Source organism: Anguilla anguilla, chromosome 9 (genome assembly GCF_013347855.1).
Source record: "Anguilla anguilla isolate fAngAng1 chromosome 9, fAngAng1.pri, whole genome shotgun sequence".
Taxonomy (NCBI): Eukaryota; Metazoa; Chordata; class Actinopteri; order Anguilliformes; family Anguillidae; genus Anguilla; species Anguilla anguilla.
The window spans coordinates 16,419,488-16,438,656 of NC_049209.1; the positions used below are offsets into that span (position 1 = coordinate 16,419,488).

A 19,169-nucleotide genomic window follows, 5' to 3' on the forward strand; every position below is an offset into this window, starting at 1 on the left:
CTGTTTGGAAAAGTGCTGTGGGAAATGATTCATTCATTCATTGCTGGTCGCCTCCAAGTCCCCATCAGGCCTGGGCCTCAGTCCAGACAGCTTGAGTCTCCCAGGATCAACAGTATGCTACTCTGGGCCAATGAACCCCCCCTCTACCCCCACCCCCACGAGAATCCCATCTCCTCTTCCCTCATCACTCATCCTGACAACCTGGTATGAATAACAATAATATTAATTACATTTTTTCCCCCTCAAAATTATGTAATAAAACCCCCTCCCCCCTTCCCAGAGTTCAGAGGAGGGCCTCGCGTGTAAATCCAGGCGTACTATATCAGTGACAGCGAGGCAGACGCCGTTGCTCATCCCCGTTTGCTGGGACAGATGTGCCGGGGCTGGGAAGAGGGCATCCCCGCAGCTGCGGCCAAGGCGCAACGCATTCTGGCATGCGCTGCCAATTAGCCGAGCCCTTCCCGGGGACGGATCAGGTAACGCGCCCCCGTTCCTAATACGGGCACGTCTGCTCCAGAATGTGTGTTCTCTGGAAAAACTGTGGGCGGGATATGGACTTATAAGGGCGGTTCCAACACTCCGCTTTCCTCCTGTTCTCCTCAGTCCTGCCTTCGTTTTTTCAGTTTCTCCCCTTTTTCACAGACTGATAAACAAGGCGAAATTCCAGACATGCGAACCCTTCATTGATTCGGTGCGATGGCAGGCCCGTGTGCCTGTGAGCTAATGTCTTCTTATCCAGTGATGTTCCCTGTAGAGTTTAACTGGAGGGCGGGTGTGCAGAACCATGGTAACCAGACAGCACATGCAAGGCCGAAGTTTGGCGCTGGAATTTTAAAGGCCTTTGCTAATGCAAGACAACCTGCATCGGCCTTCCAAGAATCCCCAACCTTTAGCGGTAGACAGAGCACTCCTGTTTCCTAATCCTCTCAGCCTTGATAACTCCTAAATGAAAGGACGTTCATGAATCAGAACGTGCTGCAACTGCGTTTCATGCAGAAACGCTGTCATGGCTCCTCTGGGATGAAGAGGCTTTTGATCTTCGAGTAAGACTTCAGCTAATGGGCACCAGCCAGCATGACTTGTGTTTACTGTGTCTGCTGTCTGTGGCAGGTGTCCTAGTGGTGGGGGGTTGGAGTTTGTGAGGGAACGTAGCCATATCATCAAAAGCAGTCTTGATGGAATGCCACTTTCCAGACAAAGCATTAAAAGGCCAGAGAATAACCTCACCTTATTATTAGTGGGTTCTTCATATGCAAGTCTATACAGCTATTTCACTTTAATCAATCTGGAACTGTGGATCAAAAGCTTATTTTTATTGTTAATAAGTATTTATCAATTTCCCTAATGACATACACATCAGGGGCATGGAGATGTGTAGTGTTTCATCTTTACCTAGGTTATCAGACCTCTTTTGAGGTTTACTGACTCTTTCAGTACTGAGCTTCTCAAACACAACAAGAGTGCAGCACACAGATTACCTTCCAGCACAGATATTCTATGTGCTGAGCAGATGCTCGCCAGCTGTAGTATTCCTTTATTCTGCTTTACCTTATTCATTTGATGCTTCTGACTGGAAACAGGAGGTTCAGGTGCTTCCTGTGTTGCTCTGCTAGCTATAGATATTTTGTCTCCAACCACACTAAGTTCAGCTTCAACAGTGGCAGAGAGAGATCTTTCAATGCTAAGCATACATAGTTGAATATCTGGGGCTTAGTATGTGGAACATCTGTGCTTCCAGTTCACATCTTTTGTTCTGTAGTTTTGAAGCTTGATCTGGATTTAAAAAACAAAAAACCCTGCACACTTGACTATAATGAGAAAATGTCAATTTTCTTATGAGATTTACATGGTCATCTAGTGTTGTTTTTGCAGATACTGAAAAATGTGGCTTAAAGAAATCAGCCTTAATGCTGCTTTTTTTCAGGAGAAATGGGAAAAACAACAAACTGATAAAACTGTAAAACTTAATAAAACATTTTTTTAAAAGGACTACATTGACTCTGGGTAACCAGAGCCTCTTCAACCCTGTTGGACAGGAAAGCCAAACCACAGAGAAGGTTTGCAAAGGGGCCTGCAAGAGCTGGACTCTTTTCATGGAGGAAAGAGGTACCCCTTTGGTGCACAGCATAGACAGCAGACCCCCATGACATGCTTTGGGATCATAAGTCCCCCCCTATATATCTGCTGCCTCAGTTACATGCCAGAAGCAACAATTCTGCTTTGAGTAAGATGATAATTGATAAATAATTAGGAATAGAGACAGACAGAAATGTTCCCATAGCTTAAACACTTATCTGCAGTGAAACATACTTCCCCTGTGTGCTTCAAGGGGCATTGGGGGGTGCGGAAATGACATTATGTTGCAGTGTTTGTTCAAAGTCAATATTAGAGGGAAAAAACTCATAACAACCAGAAAGTTTATTACTCTTCTAGTGATAAGATGTACTTTGAGAGGATAGTAACCAGTCCGTGTGGTTCTCTTTATCAGTGTCAGTCAAACACTTGGCTGCTACCATAATTCTTTCAGTTCGGTTCATATTAGTATGTTCTAGCTTACGGCTTCTAGTATCTAGTTCTAGCATCAGAACAGCGTCAGGCCTTGTTCGTAGAGAGCGTGAATTAGCCGCAAAAATGGATTTGCTATAATGGTTCTACTCGAAAGAAATGGGCGCAATAACTGTGAAACCATTTAGGTCAGAATTGAATCAGAATCTATTGAAATCCTACAAGTCATTGAATGTTTGAGTAACTTGTGAATGTACGTTCTGTGTACATGCTATCAATACCAGCCATCAAAATCTGTTTATATTAGTGGAAACAAAGTGTAGTTTGGATCCAAGCCATGTTCATAATAATGTGATTCGTCTCAAGAAAAAGTCCTGCCCCTTGCAGAAGGAAGCTTTAAATGGATAGTTCACTTTCAGAGTTTATTTTGATATTACTTCAGTATTGGTGAATGTTTTTGATTGGCCCGGCCAGTTGTTGTGTATATGATGAAGTATATTTGAGATCTTTTTGGAAGTTTCTGACGACCTGCTTGCTTTATAATGGCTGGTATAGGTCAGTTTTCTCAAACAAGAAAATATACTTCAAGTAACTCCAAAGCAGCTTGTACAGAGACTGTATGCCCCCAGAGGGCTCAAGGAAAGATACCTGCACCAGCATAGAGTAAAAATCGATTGATATTTATAATTGTCAGGTAAAGTTGTAAAACTACTTTATAAAAGTGCAGCCTCTGGAACATAAGCAATCCTTCATTGCACAAAAAAAAAAAAAAAACACTCCATTGTCATGGTTACCTTTGACCATTACTAACCCTGAAACTCATTGTGGCTCATCATCCAAGAGTGGCTGATTGTGAGTCCGTGTCAAGATGAGGCAACGGAAATATATACGAATACACAACCCGCCTCTGCAGATAGCCCATCTTACATACAGTACAGCTGGATAGGTTATTAATCATGGCATTTCTCTGGCGGTTTCTTAAAACAGAGTTTGAAGAAACTTGAAACACTTCAGTTTGAAATGATGAGAAATTGTTTCGACATATTTCAGGATGCAAATGTGTTTCCCTGTACTCAATGTACCTAATCCAGTTTAATTAACACGCATCCAAATGGACCAGTTATAAAAAGCCAATGATCCAAACGCAATATTAAAATACATTGTCCAACCTCTTAAGTGTTGAGAATATCACTTCACATCAATCCAAATTTGTGGCGTTTTATCTGTCAGAATAGCAGCAATTACAAGAAAGTTATTACTGTGATGCACTTTACGCATGCATGCGCAAATCACTTGAGTGAACCATTTCCGAAAAAGCGTGCAAATGAAAGTCCACCATTGTAAATTCTTGGTTGAGGTCATTGTTGATATGAATGTAGTTTGTTGGTTTTTTATCATATCCTGTTCGTGATTTTTTTTAACTCACGTTTTCGCCCCCTCGCTCTTGTTTTAAACGCCCAATGCTGACGGCGTGCCTCTTTTTCAGCCGACGAGTTAAGAGCAACAACTGCAGGACTACAACGTCCCGCGGAGCTCTACGTTATATTTTCAGTCCGGTGAGTTTCCTGTATTTTTTATACATAGAGTTGAAATAAGTTGTTTTCTTAAAATAATCTTCATTTTTGGCTACTTAATAATAGTCGTTCGGTTTTTATTTATTTTCTTGCGGAAGATAGGAATGCATTCTCGACATATCGTAGGCTTGTTGCAGAAGAATCTATGTATTACATCCCGAGGCCGTCGTTACCATTAAACAAATTCCTAACAACGAGAGGAGTCGATGAAATGCATAGACTTCATTAATTCAAATGAGTTTAAATTTTGTAGCGACCATTCACATTTCACAGTAGACTTTTAAAAAATTTAAGTTCACGCAGGGAAACGTTTTGCACAATTTCTTTTCAATAACATGTTATATAAAGTTCCCAAATTACAGTTTATGCATACATATTGCTCATATTTTATTTAAAAATTACATGTGCTATAACTTCTTAATATTAAACCCTCATCCGTGAATGATTTACCCAGGTGTGCTCGAGCGTACACTTGTACTTGAAATGACAAGAAGCATTCAAAAGCGTTCGGTTAAGCGAAAACTCACTTAATGGCTAGAGATGACATGCAGACCTGGTGTAAATGATTGACTGAACCGAGGTTTGTGTGCAATGCATAATTTAATACTCGTTTCCCCAAATGTGTAAGCTACGAAGGAAACCTACTGATGTTGATTAAGAAAACGTAAATAAAATTCAAGTTAAATTGTCTTATTTATTACAGAGGTTCTTTGCTACATAATTTGCGTGGAATTGGCAACAGATTACATCAGTCCTCAAATTTGTTCCTCATTTTAGATGTGGGACAGGACTCTCTGGTTGCAACATTCATTTATCATTTTATACTAATTTTCATTTTATACCAGTACATAGATATTTTAATTTTTTATGTTCATGTGCTTAATTTTCCAATGGTCATTTTTAATTTTCTTTCCTCCTTTCTTTCATCACCCTGTTCCTTGCATGGTTATGTCCTACCGTTCAGCAAGATTCAGCTAGTTTACAAAATCTGTCACTCTGTTGTTTGCTGTTTTCCCAATTTGGAGCCAAAGTTGAGGAATTCTCTTATTCTATTATTCTTACTGTAGGATATACAGTAGGATCTTTCATTTTTCACACTTTTGTCATTCGTTACTTTGCCTCTTACTGATTTTATGTAAATTAGTTCCTGGTGAATACCGAAACAGTTCTATAGTAACAGTTCTACATTATGTGCATTATACAATCAGCCATAATGATTATCAGTGCGTTAACACCATGCTGTCAGAGGCTAAACAATAACCATTAGCTTTATTTGACTACAACAGCTCTTGTGACTGTTCTTATTTCATATGCGTAATAGAGATTAACACGGAGAATGAGAACACGATAGATACTGAGGACCCAGGTGCAGACTTTAAAGGACATAGGTAACAGGGGGGTGGTGGTTCATTTGGCATCACTGTAAAGCACACTGTCTGCTGCCTTGTATGTTGCATCTGGGAAACGGACAACGGTAGTACTGGAACTGCCAGGATAGATGGAATGGGGAAGGCTAATGGAGTATATTGGCCTAAAATGGAGTGCACGCATGCCATTCTTAATGGGACACGGTGTTATGTGATAAGATGTCTGTCTCCTGAGTAAGCGCATGCTTTTATTTTTGTGTTTCACAGTTTTCATGTAGTACTCTTCTTGTCTACACTATGCAGTGAGAACATACTGGGTAAAGCTTCAAGTTGTGGAACAAAATACTAAAGTGATAATATAGCTACAGAAGTTGAACAATCTGAGGTAGCCTGCTTGCCAAAAAACCATCAGCACTGTAGAAAATCAGTTTTTTTTCTAAATCTGTTACTTATTAACAGATCCTAGCTCCTGGGAGGGCATACTTTTGTTAAGTCACATGATATTAGAAAAAAGGCTGCTAAAAACAATTAAAATTCCTTCACTGTTTCTTTTTTTCCCCATACATGTGTGAGTGGCAGTCCATGTGGTGCATGTAGCTGTCTGCAGCAAAATCTGGTTTGAAGGGAACGTTTGAGCTACTACACCATCTGTAAATCTGTCATCAGCCCCCACCCCTAATCTGTCTCTTTTCACTCTCTCTCTGTACCATGGATGCACGCAAAGACACACACATGCTCGCACACACACACACACACACACTGCAAACAGTTCACTGAATTCCACTTCTGGGATTGTTTCACTGTAATATCAAGTTCAACGCCCCCCACCCCGCACCCCATGAGAACTAACGTGGGCTTATTTCATTACCTATTTTAATGGTCAGCCAAGTGCATGATGTCATTTTTCCTTAACGACTTTACAAAAGCACCTGTGGAGCAGGCCCTGCGGTAACAAGGCAGCTGCATGGCAGGAAGCACGTCTCCTCTGTGCACTGAAATCACCATGCCAACACTGGCCCTTTCTCACGAAACTGGCCCTTTCAGCCAGTATAGGTTTTTACAGCCAACTTGTTTGAATCCACGTAACATTAATTTCCCATACCAAGAATATAGCTTACTAAATTGTGTGTGTGTGTGCTTGTGTGTGTGTCTGTATGTCTGCATGTGTGTGTGTGTGTGTGTCTCTGTATCTGTCTGCATGTGTGTGTGTGCGCGTGTGTGTGTGTGTGTGCATGCGTGTGCGTGAATTTTCCTTCTTTCACAGTAATCTCATTTTTTCCTGTGCTGGTACACTTTTTGCCGAAGTACAAACCTTATCATGCCCTCATGCTGGCAAACACCCTAAGTAAAATTTACCTAAGTAAATGAAGTATGGTTCAAATGCTGTTTCGGGTATCACAAGGACAGAGGGCCTCCTATGCAGATCAGTGCAGGTGCCTCCCAGTGAGAGCTTGGCCTGGGCTCCTCTACAGCAGGGGTTAGCCTTATGTCATATTTAACACCCCCCTGAGCTCACACCTCTATAAATCCTTATTTGGTATTGTAGCAAGTCAGGCGTTCGTAATGACACTCCCATTCTTAAATTTAAAAAAATTGCCTTTTCCATGAGGTCATGTGATGCCTAAGTGGCTCTTTTGTTTTACCACGTGGGCCAATCAGCTCCTCGGATCGGGGAGCGGAATAAGAAAAGTCCCATCATGCCTCGCTTCCTTCGTGGAAGTAGGTTTGAGACTGTGTGTCGTGCAGGAGTGGTCCGGATCTCTGTACTGGCTTGCGGCAGGGCTGTTATCTGTGTGTGGGGCTTTGTGCCATGGTGTCAGTACGGCAGTGAGCTCCAAGTGGAAAAAGGAAGTTAACTCCTCACTGGATCTGGCCCTGTGGTTCCTGTGAAACTTTGACACGAGAGCGAGGTAAACTGATCCTGTTTTCGTCTGTGGCTCAGTCCTCGCCCACACAGAGAAACGTGTGTTATTTAAGCTGCATTGGGAGCAACCTCATCTGGGGTGACACTATGCTAACACAGTTATTCTGGCACATTCGGTCACTGAGGTACTGAGGTACTTAAATGAGCACAGAGTTCCATCTAGGGTTCAAACCAGTGACCTTCTGGTGCCCTTCCCTGTCTATGTGTGTGTTCAGCCCTGGCCTCTGTGGATACAGACCCCGGCAGTGGCCGTCTGAACTGACATTGCTGTGGGCTGGGTAGCTTCAGTTCATCTGGCTCAATCTAGGCCTTTATGACGTTTGGCAGACAGACCAAACTCAAGAGGAAATGGACCTTATTATGTAATCTCTCATTTTGTTGGTATGTTGTACCCTGAAAGGGAGCGAATGAGGCAGAACGGTGCTGGGTAGGTTTGCAAGAAAAACAGGAGAGCAGAATAAGAGCAATCGAAAGATCTGTGATTGGTGTGGTGTGTGTGGGCCAGTTCGGCATGGTGATGAGCAGTCATCTCCTCTTCTCGTGGTCTAAACTCACTTTGTGAGGCCACAGAGCGTTGGTCCCAGCTCTGGGTGTGCAGACTTGTGTAGTATGCAGTGCTACAGCTTACTGCTCTGCTTATATGGACAAGAGTCCCGTTCTTCATATTGGCTGTGAAAACAGAGATGGCGCCTCTTTGCTCTAACATGAGATAAGACCGCATTTCCATAAAATATAAATCTTTTATTTGGATGAACGTTTACGTTTGTTTAGGGCCCTTTTCACAGGAAGATTGAGGGCAGCCATTACTCTGGACCCCGGTCTGACTCACTCCAGTGTTGATCTGTTGTCCTGGTGACCGCTTTCTGTTGTCCTGCTGTGGTGAATCAGGTCAGAGATTATGGTCTTCTGGTACGCAATAGGGCCATAACATCAATTTATGTGAGGGGTGAAATGACTGTTGACTCACGGGGTAACTGCAGAAACCATCAGTGAGACACTTGTGAGATAGTGTGGAGGTCACGCATGTGATTCCTTGCTCAATTTTGCCTTCCAAATGTATTTGGTGTCTGCCACGGGTTTTCCATTTCATTAGTTTGAGTTTGGCACACTCTCGCATTAAGCTAAGCTCTGTTTTTAATTATGAATTAAAAATGGCTGTCATCTGCACAATACAAAAAAGCATATTGAAGGGCGCAGTGATTTATGTTGTGTTAATGAAGGTGACCCGTTAACGGGTCTAGACAAAGCGGAGTGGAGCGTTGGTGTTTGCTGATGGTGGAGGCCTGGCTGTGTGCACTTCCTGTTTGCCCCTGTCTCGCCATTCTCACACATTCCTGTGTGAGGAGCTCATACCCGCACGCCACCCTGTGCACCGAGCAGCCGCCGCACCCCCAGGAGGGCTCTGCTGCTTTTCCTCTGCTGTGACCGGACTCAGCCTGGCAGAGGCCAGCCAGACAGACGGGTCTGTGTGTGTGTGTGTGTGTCTGTGTGTGACTCTGTGTGTGTGTGTGTGTGTGGGGGTGTGTGGGTGTGTGCGTGTGTGTGTGTGTGAGCCTGTATAAGAGAAAGAATGTGTGCATATGTGGTGTATACTGTACTTCATGATGTCATCGTTCATCTGCTTGGTCTCTAATTAGTTCTCCCTCATCTCAGTCACTGGCCATGGCGAGCTAACCACACCCTCCCCCTCAAAGGAAGAAAACAGTTACCCAAATGGGACTGGATGGAGTTCAGAGAGAGAGAGAGAGAGCAAGAGAGAGGGAACCGCACTCAACTGCAGTGAAACAGAAGGAAAACAAGAGCGGGATGTTTTACTTTAGTGAGACAGTGTCTGGACAGATCTGTGACCTCCTCCTGTGGGGGGTGGGAGGGGGTTGGGGGTGGAGAGGTCTGACACGGACTCTCAAACTGTGCCACATTCACGCCCCCAGTGTACTCAAGCTCTGTTTGCTTTGGCCACCCTGACGCCCAACTGTGGGCCAGATGCTGACTCCTGGGGTCACTGGGAGACCAGCCGCATCACCCTCGCCTCCCTCTTCGCTCTGAAGGGCGTCCTTTATCCCAGGAGATGAAAGAAAATATGCCGCGTTTATTATTGCCAATTTGCTATTCCGAGAGGACTTGCTCAATTCCAACAGAAATGTGCCTGTTTTATGAAGCTGTGCATTAAACGATAATAGTTGGGGAGCAAAGGGCTCATTTGTGAACTTGTGAATGGTGGGCATTGTTCTGAGACCCAGCTGGAGTTGTGAGGGGGAGAGAGATAATTATGGCTGTAGAGGAGTCGCCGGTGGTTTGGCGGTGCCCTTGGTTACTGCAAGGCCTCCAGACTGCAAACTCATCTCATGAACACAAGTAACACTTTATCACTTCCCTGGCATCGCATGAATGGAATGATAAAGAATATTTATAGCATTTAATACCAGAAAGAGAGAAAGTCAAGGGGACTTCCGTTAAAATTTGGAGTACAATTTTGAGATGTACCATTGAGAAGCTTGGCACTACAGTCCAGTAGCAGATGTCCAAGATTTTGCAAAATGGAGAAAATCAACCAGCCAGTCTGCCCATCGTATTGATTGACAGGAAGGTGAATGTGGAGGGCTGAATTTCACCAATATTCTGTTCTTGCTTCAATTTAAAACGTTTCAAATGTTGATTGAAAATGAAGGGTGATACGGAATCAATGGTCAGGCTCGTAAGAAAATGCCACAAGCTGAGCTTCTGATGTCCTAAGGTGCATTTCATTTTGAGTGAAAGAATTGACCTGTCATTGTTGCGTTGGTAAAGTGGGTAAAATTATCATATCCTTTCCCTGTCTAGCCCATTTTTAAAATGGTATGTGTGCAGGTGGTGTATTGAGTAGAGAAGCCAGGCCATTTTCCCCTTGTTTAGCCTGAGCAGGTGGGTGGTCATTTCTCTGTTATTGAGCTGAATGACAGACCAGAGGAGGGGGGACTTGTCCTGTCAGCATTTCAGAACACTCACAGATACTTGCACATACCATACATACTTATGCACATATACTTGTACACGCAAACACCAGGAATGTACCGTATTGATTCAGTTTTACCCTCAAAATATATGACAGACGGGCAAAGAAAAGGTGACAGCAAGAGAGAATCTTTACTATTTTAAAAATTGTCTGTTTTCTCTGGATACAGGGCAGTGGATATTCAGCCTACACGTGTATCTAATGTTCAGTGTGGTTATGCAGCTGGACAAAACACAGAGAAAGTGATGGAGATGTGAGAAGTAGTGGAAGTAGGGGAAATCTGGACCACAGTGCTTAAATGATCATAAAATGGCACATTTTCCATTGCATATATCTCATGTATATTTATTTGCCGTGTGTAACAGATTGTTTCACTGGAGCTAAATAACAGGATATGTAGTCACTAGTAATGATCTGAATCAAATTACTAATTAGAACCAGATGGATGTTAAAACAAAGAACATCCAGACTTACTGCATGAGCTATTGGTTTTGTTTAATTAGATAGCTCTGATTAAGGTCATTATTCTGCAGTTATGTTCTGCTAAACGGTTGATGAGGAATGGAGAGTGCAATTCAGTCAGAAAGGAACCAAGGCCCTGTCCATTTCCACATCATTTCATTATGAGTCTTAATTAAGTTTCATTGAACCTTTCTGCTCTTTCCATCCTGGATGCAGTTTCCTGAAAATGTTCTGCCGTTCCTGTTTTCTTATCAGCAAAGACCAGCGTGTGAAACATTTGAATAGCATATGCCATTTTGTTTGGCCGGATTGTTGAACCAGTCGAGGCAGCCATGTGATAAGTAAATAGTCTTCTTCCTACATAATAAAAAATAGTGTGTTGCTAGGAAACTTGACAGCAAATATTACAGAAAGTGCACAGTGGGCTGTGTTCTTGCTCGTATATAGCGCCTTGATTCTGGCCACTGTGCAGGCTGCAACCCATGTGTCTGAGAAATATTTTCAAAAAAGGTCAGTTGTGTCTGGCAAAAACAAAAGTTTTATATAACAGGCTTTTAAATGTCAGTTCTGTTGAATCGGAAACTGGATTTACAAACTCATAGTCCTTGGCTAGAGTTACAAATAGTTTTCTGTGCGTGTCATGAAGATAAGCTCTCGCATATCAAGGGGCAGGTCCAAATATTTGTAGCTGAGCAAAATGGCCTTTTCAAAAAGATTAACTTGAATCCAAATCTATCTTTCTCTCTGTATAGCTTGTGCTCATGTGCTGTACTGACAGAATTATGTGTATGATTAAGTGTAGGCTCTGCTTCGGTAAAAGCCAGTCAGGTTTATGGTGTTAGGGTAGGGATGTCTAATCAAATGCAAATGTGGGTTCAAGTCTTTGTTTTAGCCCAGCTCTAAGGCACCTGATTCTACTTATCAAGGTCTTGATTGAAGACCATGATTAGTTATTTAGTTGAATCAGGTGTTATAGTGCTGGGCTGGGCACCCACATTGGCCCTTTTTGGATAAGATTTATACCCCTGTCTTATGGTGACAAGCTGAAACGTGAAAAATCAGGACGGGAGACTTTTGAAGTGGGAGAAGTATTGTCTAAGCGATGGGACAGAAAATCTGTGGAGATATCAACAAAACAGAGATGATATCTTGAAGCTTAAAGGACTTGTGTGGTCTGTGTAAAAACTAGAAGCAAGGGCATTCGTTTTCTGAATTTTAGTTTTACTGATGTTGTATTTCCCAAAAGCATGATATTTCACATATGCCTCCCCATCATGGAACACACTAAGGTCACTAAAACAGGGAAGAGTCTAAAAGTTACATCATAACTAATCTAAAACTCTGCATAACCTGTTCTCTCATGCACTGGGTTGATGAAAAGCTCCAAATTCTGTACATACAACTGCTGAGATTGACACTCTATGACAGTGAAGTTGATCAATGGTGAAAGTGTCACTGTGTTATAAACTGTTTTTTATTTATTTATTTTCAGCAACAAAAAGTTACTGGTCATGTAATTATCAGGATGAACAGCATTCATTTGTTGGAACATGGGTCGTTACATCAGTCAGATCGGTTTAATTTGGACTGGTGCTCACACTTAACGGTTTCTCTCACTGTCTTATTTAAATGAAGTGAGGCTGAGATGGATTTAGCGTGCTCTTTGTCTGCATTCCAAACTATTGTAATTTCTCTGAGGTCATACCAATGGAATTCAAACTCTCCCTCTTCCTCTCTTGTCTCTGTTTCTCCTTTTTAATGGCCCCTAATTATTCTCCACTTCATCCAAATGTTCTGTGGATGACGGGGAGTGTTAGCCTGTTAGCCATCTTTAGCTGGGTGGAATGTACACTATTGAACTACCCTGACTTTCACTCCTAATTCCATTCCTCAGCTTTCCCATTACATTTCAAGCTTAGATCAAAATGGCTTCCTATTGACACCCAGGCAATGGTGTCACTGCTGCTGTTGCCTCACTGGCTGTGGTGAGCTGATGGAGGACTCGTCTGTATTCTGCACACTTCCTCCATGTTACCTCTGAGTGACCTTTGTGGAGAAATTGCACTGTAGTGAACAAGGCAATGGTTACTGTGATAATGTTTTTGGGAAATTAATCAGAAGCTGTCAGAGCTTCAAATTAGATGACGTGTGAGAGCACCATTTCCTGGTTTTCTTTATACAGAATAATTTTATGGCTGGGCTACAGTGGACTCATATACACTGGATGCCAAGACCACTGTCCCTTTGTAAGCTAGTATGATTAAATGATGGTATAGTGAGCCATGGCCCCATACTGTATATGTGTGTCATTGTGAGACCAAATAATTATGATTGGTGATTTTTGGAATTTTCTGATCCAGTCTTATTTTTTCTCTGTACCTTCTCATACATTCGTGCATAATACTTTGTGGGTTTCTCCTCCACCTGTGTGTCACCCATCGTGGAAGTAGACACCAGTTTAGTCTTCCGTGCTACTGAATGCTTTCGTCAGACTTTTCTGACCTTGGATTCCCTGAAAGAAAGCCATTGAATGCAATTCAACAAGCTTCCATTATGTTCCATTTTCCCTTCCTGTAAGGAATGGGCTAATTTGGGGAAGTTTTGTCCTGTCAGAACAATGCCTTTATTTCAAGGTTTCATTATCCTATACTATGCCCTGTGATAGACTGGCAGCCTGTCCAGGGTGTATTCCTGCCTCTCACCCAATGCACGCTGAGAAAGGCTCCAGCACGCCCCATGACCCTGACCAGGATGAGCGGGTATAGATAATGGATGGATGGATTATCCTATCCTATCTACACAGAAAGACAAGCAAGACTGAAGGAAATCAGTCTTGCCCCCACTTGATGGAGATGAGATGTACCAGGCACATAATTCTATACTGGCCTCCATCTCTTTGCCCTGCTGGGCTGTGACCCAGTTAGTACTGAGTGCTCTCTTGTGATGAGCAAGGCTGTCTTCTGTTTACAAGCTGATGGCATTGCCACCTGAATGTCAGGGGAGAGTCTGGCCTTTAGTCATGTTCCTGGTTTGGACAGACGCCAGCTGGCCTTTATCCCCGTGCAGTGCGTTGTCTGGATCTCTAAGTCCTGGGAGGATGGCTCTCATTGGCCTGCCCTGAAGAGTCCAGCTTGCCAAGCAGTCCACACCTCCCTCTGATTCTGTCGCGCCTGAGACAATTTGTTGTGTTTTATGAGTATAAATATTTTCAATATTTCCATGGTAACTTGGTAAAGTCACTCCGGAGGTGAATAAAAAAAGAAGTTGCGAAAGGTCAAGGATGTCATTACCACCCCGTCCCGCAAATGGAGCCAGCTTGGTCAGGTAACAATATTTGTACCATAGAACCATGTGGGTTCCACTAGAGCAACAAGACACAGGACATACTCGCTGCCCTGCGGTTCACCGCGAGCGCTCCCACACCCATCCTCTGGCTGCAGAGAACGCCTTCCAAGAGGTTTGTTAAACACAGTCTCTTGTACAGAGTCTCTAGCGAATGGATGTTCCCTGCCAGACATCTTTTGGAGTTCTGGTATGTGAATGTGCACAGATCCAGAACATCTCGCTGTAGGGGGGGAAAGCCCGTGTTTTCATGGCAGGTCATGATACGCTATCATTAAAAAAGGCGATGGGAGTCGTGAGCTAAGACTTCCAAAAATACGCTGAGCTTTCCAGCATACCGCGTTAAAGCACAGACACAATCCGACACCGCATTGCTACATGGTAGTCCCACGTTTGAAGGGACATCTGTTGATGATTTTATCGGCAGCTTTCACACAGTTCGAGTGATTCATGCCTTTGAAAAGCTGTGTTTAATTACTACAGTGGGGTGGATTTTACGATAAAAAACTGTACAGCTATTATTTTAGTTTTGGCATGTTTCTCTTTTGAAAGAGCACACAGAAAAGCACGTATAAGGTTAAGCCGCATATGGTATGTGGCACAGCACTTCAAATGAACGAGGTTGAGGCTGTTCGGACAATCCCTTGCTGCTCCAGAACCAGCAGACTGGAATCGTGTATGTTATAGACTGTATGTAGAATAAGATGAAACTTGACTGTTGTTCCTCACTCTGAACCAGTGGGTATACAGTAGGCTAGCAGGTCACTCTACATTATTTGGACTGCTGACAACCCTACATATTTAGCTACTCATCCGCACCATACATATTTTGCTACATTACTGGGACAGTTATACTGCAGGCAATAACAGCGTTCCACCCTAGATATTCAAACCCATGACCCACAGGTCCTGAATCCCCTGCTGTAAATACTACATCTGTTTTATGTGTTCAGCACTGAAGTGTTACCTTGGAGATCTTTCATATTTGTCTCATAACAAATCATGCTGGGAGACAACACTGCCTCCCAACACAAAGGTCTGCAATGAATGTTAGCTCAGAGAGAATGAACCCTAACTCTGCCCGCCACCCCAACCCTCCCCATGGTAAAATTGCAACAGTGCAGTTTAGGTCATCCATAGTAACTGTTGTCACAGAATTAAGATAGGATAAGGATATGAGAAATCTAATTTCTTAATAATTAGCATTAATAATGCCACAATATTTTCAGCTTTGAGGTTGTTTCATTTCATTTTGTTTTCTCCTCAAGTGTTTCCTTATTTTCCCACAGAACTTGTTAATTGTGCATCTGAGCTAAGCAGTTAAAAGTGCATGCCTTGTGTATCTGTGTCTGCCTGAACAGGCCTATCGAGCCATCTGAGCCACCATGACGGACCGCTTTGACTGCTTCTATTGCCGTGACGACCTGCATGGGAAGAAGTACATAAAGAAGGACGAGAGGCCCGTGTGTGTGCGCTGCTTTGATAAGTTCTGTGCCAACACCTGCACCGAGTGCCGCCGCCCCATCGGCACGGACTCCAAGGTGAGCCGCGATTGGTTGGAGTGCTCCCTTGTCATTTTCCCCGTCACCCATCCCTCCCTCAGCCCTCCCTGTGTTTGTGTTCTGTGTGTGCCAGCAGTTCCACAGTCTGGTGGTGTGGGGAATGAGTCTGTATGTGCTCTCAGCCTGTGTGTCCCCCTGTCTGTACAAGAGGAACGGGGTGTATGTCCTGTCAGCCTGTGTTTCTCCTTGTCTGTGAAAGAAGAACAGGGCGGGGTGTATGTGGTGTATGACAGGGTGTATGTGCTGTCAGTCTGTGCTTCTCTCTGTGTGCAAGAAGAACATTTTTGTGTGTATCCCTGTGAGAAAAAGAGGAACATACTCTGACTACAGCACCTTTTTCCACAGGAGCTGCACCACAAGGGTCGCTACTGGCACGAGGACTGCTTCCGTTGCTTCAAGTGTTACAAGGGTTTGGCCAAAGAGTCCTTCAGCGTCAAGGATGACAAGATCATGTGTGGGAAGTGCAGCTCCCGGGAGGATGCCCCACGCTGCCACGGCTGCTACAAGTCCATCCTGCCAGGTGTGTCACACGTGCACACACGACTCACACACACACACACACACTTACACTCACTCACATGCACTTACACTCACACGCACACACTTACACTCACTCACATGCACTTACACACACACACACACACACACACACGCATGCATGCACGCATGCATTAACATTTTTCACACTCTGGAAGACGAGTGCAAAACCACAGGCACTAACAGTCCAGTCCAGTCGTATCAATCAGTGGCCATTTTACAGCAGGGCTAATTAAGAGGTAGGTGGTGTGTCTGTCTAAGGCAGTGAAAACCAACCCTGTTCCTGGAGATCTACCATCCTGTAGATTTAAATTTCAACCCTAATTTGGCACACTTGACTCTCTAGCTGTTGAATGAGGTGTGCTTTGTTAGGGTTACAGAGAAAACCTACAGGACGGTAGATCTTCAGGAAGAGGGTTGGTTACTACTGGTGTAAAGGAAGCTACACATGTAAGGGAACCCATAGACTGTAGAGATGAGTCTTGATGGCAGTCAGACAGATCCTGTTGCAAGATAGCCAGTGAGACAGAGGTGTCCTCCCCAGGTGATGAAAATGTGGAGTACAAGAACAACGTGTGGCATGACAGCTGCTTCACCTGCTACCAGTGCAAGCTGCCCATCCGCACCAAGAGCTTCCTGACCAAGGGTGAGGACGTCTACTGCGCACCCTGCCACCAGAAGAAGTTTGGCAAGCACTGCGTCCACTGCAAGCAGGTATTGCACACCGTCACCAAGCACTGCATTAACTGCAAGCAGGTACTGCACACTGTCACCAAACACGGTGTCCACTGCAAGCAGGTACTACACATGGTCACTAAGCACTGCGTCCACTGCAAGCAGGTATTGCACACCGTCACCAAGCACTGCATTAACTGCAAGCAGGTACTGCACACTGTCACAATGTACTGCACACTGTCACCATGTACGGCATCTGCTGCAAGCAGGTAGTGCACACTGTCGCCATGTGCTGTGTTCATTGCAAACAGGTACTGCACACTGTCACCAAGCACTGTGTCCACTGCAAGTAGGCGCTACGCGGTCACACACTGGTAGATGTGGGCTAATAGCAATTTGTTGTCTTGTTTTACTATTAATGGTAGGGTTACACTTTCCCATAATGATATTCCTTTGCTGTAACAGAAGTAGATTGGTTCAAGCTAATCCTAAATTAGCCATAGCGCAGCTGTAATATGACCAGCAGTGGGGGTGGATAGGACAGCTCCTGGCTGATATCACACCCTCCTCCTGCCAGGCCATCACCTCCGGTGGAGTCACCTACCAGGACCAGCCCTGGCACTCGGACTGCTTCGTGTGCCACACCTGCCGGAAGCCCCTCGCTGGCACGCGCTTCACATCCCATGAGGAACACGCCTATTGCGTGGACTGCTACAAGAGCACCGTGGCCAAGAAGTGCTCTGGGTGTCAGAGCCCCATCACGGGTAGGAAGTGCACAAACACTGACGCCTTCTCTTGCTGAAGGTCTAGAATCTTCTTCTGGAGAATTCTCTGGCTTCGGTCTTAAGAGTAATATGATTGTCCTCTGAAAATCACGCAACCCAGGAAATATTATTTTTGTTTTACATGCTGAGCATTTACCAGCCCGTCATCTGCCTGGTGTTTCTGAACACTTCATCTTGAGTAATCCTGGGATGTCAAATTAATTTCAAGTTCCAGTACATATTAAACCAAAATTGGTGGTTGCCATTTTTCAAAGAACAGTTGAAGGCACACGTAAAACTTAATTTCACCCCATCGTTCCACTCAGCTGCAGAGCTGTGACAGACTAATGCTCTTCACTGGAGAGTAGGAAAGGGTTGTAACTACCTGTAAATAGCACCGTACAAAATAAGACTTATTTTTAATTGCTTGATTAACTGACCCGCACCTCTCCCCTTGTATCTCCCCGCTCCAGGGTTTGGAAAGGGAATCAATGTGGTGAACTACGAGGACAAGTCCTGGCACGAGTACTGCTTCAACTGTAAAAAGTGCTCTCTGGGTCTGGCAAACAAGCCCTTTGTGGTCAAAGGGGAAGCCATCTACTGCCCCGACTGTGCCAAGAAGGTGTAAGGCGGAGCCAGGGGGTGGAAGAAACCGAGCGAGAAATTATTCTGTGGCTTTGAGCTTTTCAAATGATAGACATGCAAGAATAAGAAAGGTCCATCTTAGGAGTCAACGCTTCACCACTGCAGTCGAGGGGCAACATCAACAGAATGAGGGAGGCTCTGCATCAAGAGCCAGCATCTGCATCGGCATCACATGTAGTTTGAGGGAACTGCAAGTTCACCTTCCTTATAATTACCCATAAATCTCAGCTGTAGTCAGTCAGTCAGTCTTGCTTCTCAGTCAGGTTAGCACATATACTCCTCCTTCTTCCATAACTTGAGTAACATGTAGATTACTCAGCAATTAGCTTTAATAGGTATGAAATACTCAATGCTTATGCTTCTGAATGAGTTCATTTATGATTTCAATACATGTTAGTCGGCATCAGGGATGCAATCCCTATATCAGTGTCTTAGTGGAGGTTTTAAAAACCATGCTGCAGTATCAGAAAACAATAAAATGTAAGTCATAAAAACCATGCTGTAGTCTTGACATTAAGTGATATGGTTATTTAGTTAATAAAACAGCTAGATGTTTAACATTGGGTCCAACACATTTCTGTGGGTCTGTAGTAGATGGTGAAGATAGACTCATTTATCTTGTAATGATTTCTTTTAAATGCTTATCTGGTGTCTATATATGTCCAAGTAAAAACATTGTATACTGTAATTCTGGAAATTTCAAAAAATCTTCATGGAAGACTGAGACTAATCAGAAAGATCTGTAATGCAAAACGTCAGGTACAACATGCATTAACATTAAAGGATTCTCCAAACTATTCTTCTAAGCAAAACAGTAATT

At 43.7% G+C, this 19,169-nt stretch overlaps 1 protein-coding gene across 2 annotated transcripts; it reads left to right on the plus strand.

The window, feature by feature from the left end:
• The first annotated feature begins 3,909 nt into the window (after positions 1-3,909).
• Positions 3,910-19,143, plus strand: LOC118236734 (four and a half LIM domains protein 1-like). Of its 2 annotated transcripts, XM_035435330.1 has the most exons (6): positions 3,910-4,061; positions 15,528-15,707; positions 16,074-16,248; positions 16,810-16,979; positions 17,518-17,704; positions 18,178-19,143. In XM_035435330.1, the coding sequence occupies exons 2-6, from the start codon at positions 15,552-15,554 to the stop codon at positions 18,330-18,332; spliced, it is 843 nt and encodes a 280-aa protein (XP_035291221.1). In that variant the 5' UTR covers positions 3,910-4,061; positions 15,528-15,551; the 3' UTR covers positions 18,333-19,143. The 2 variants fall into 2 exon arrangements, with proteins under 2 accessions (XP_035291221.1, XP_035291222.1); XM_035435331.1 differs by lacking the exons at positions 17,518-17,704; positions 18,178-19,143 and adding an exon at positions 17,148-17,228 and having other exon boundaries at positions 16,810-17,021.
• Positions 19,144-19,169: the final 26 nt, after the last annotated feature.

Excerpts from the sequence above, each read along its gene's own strand:
- LOC118236734 (XM_035435330.1), top strand. The coding sequence starts at position 15,552 with ATGACGGACCGCTTTGACTGCTTCTATTGCCGTGACGACCTGCATGGG. Across the intron at positions 15,708-16,073 it reads CCATCGGCACGGACTCCAAG|GAGCTGCACCACAAGGGTCG; the intron begins GTGAGCCGCGAT and ends CTTTTTCCACAG. Across the intron at positions 16,249-16,809 it reads CTACAAGTCCATCCTGCCAG|GTGATGAAAATGTGGAGTAC; the intron begins GTGTGTCACACG and ends TGTCCTCCCCAG.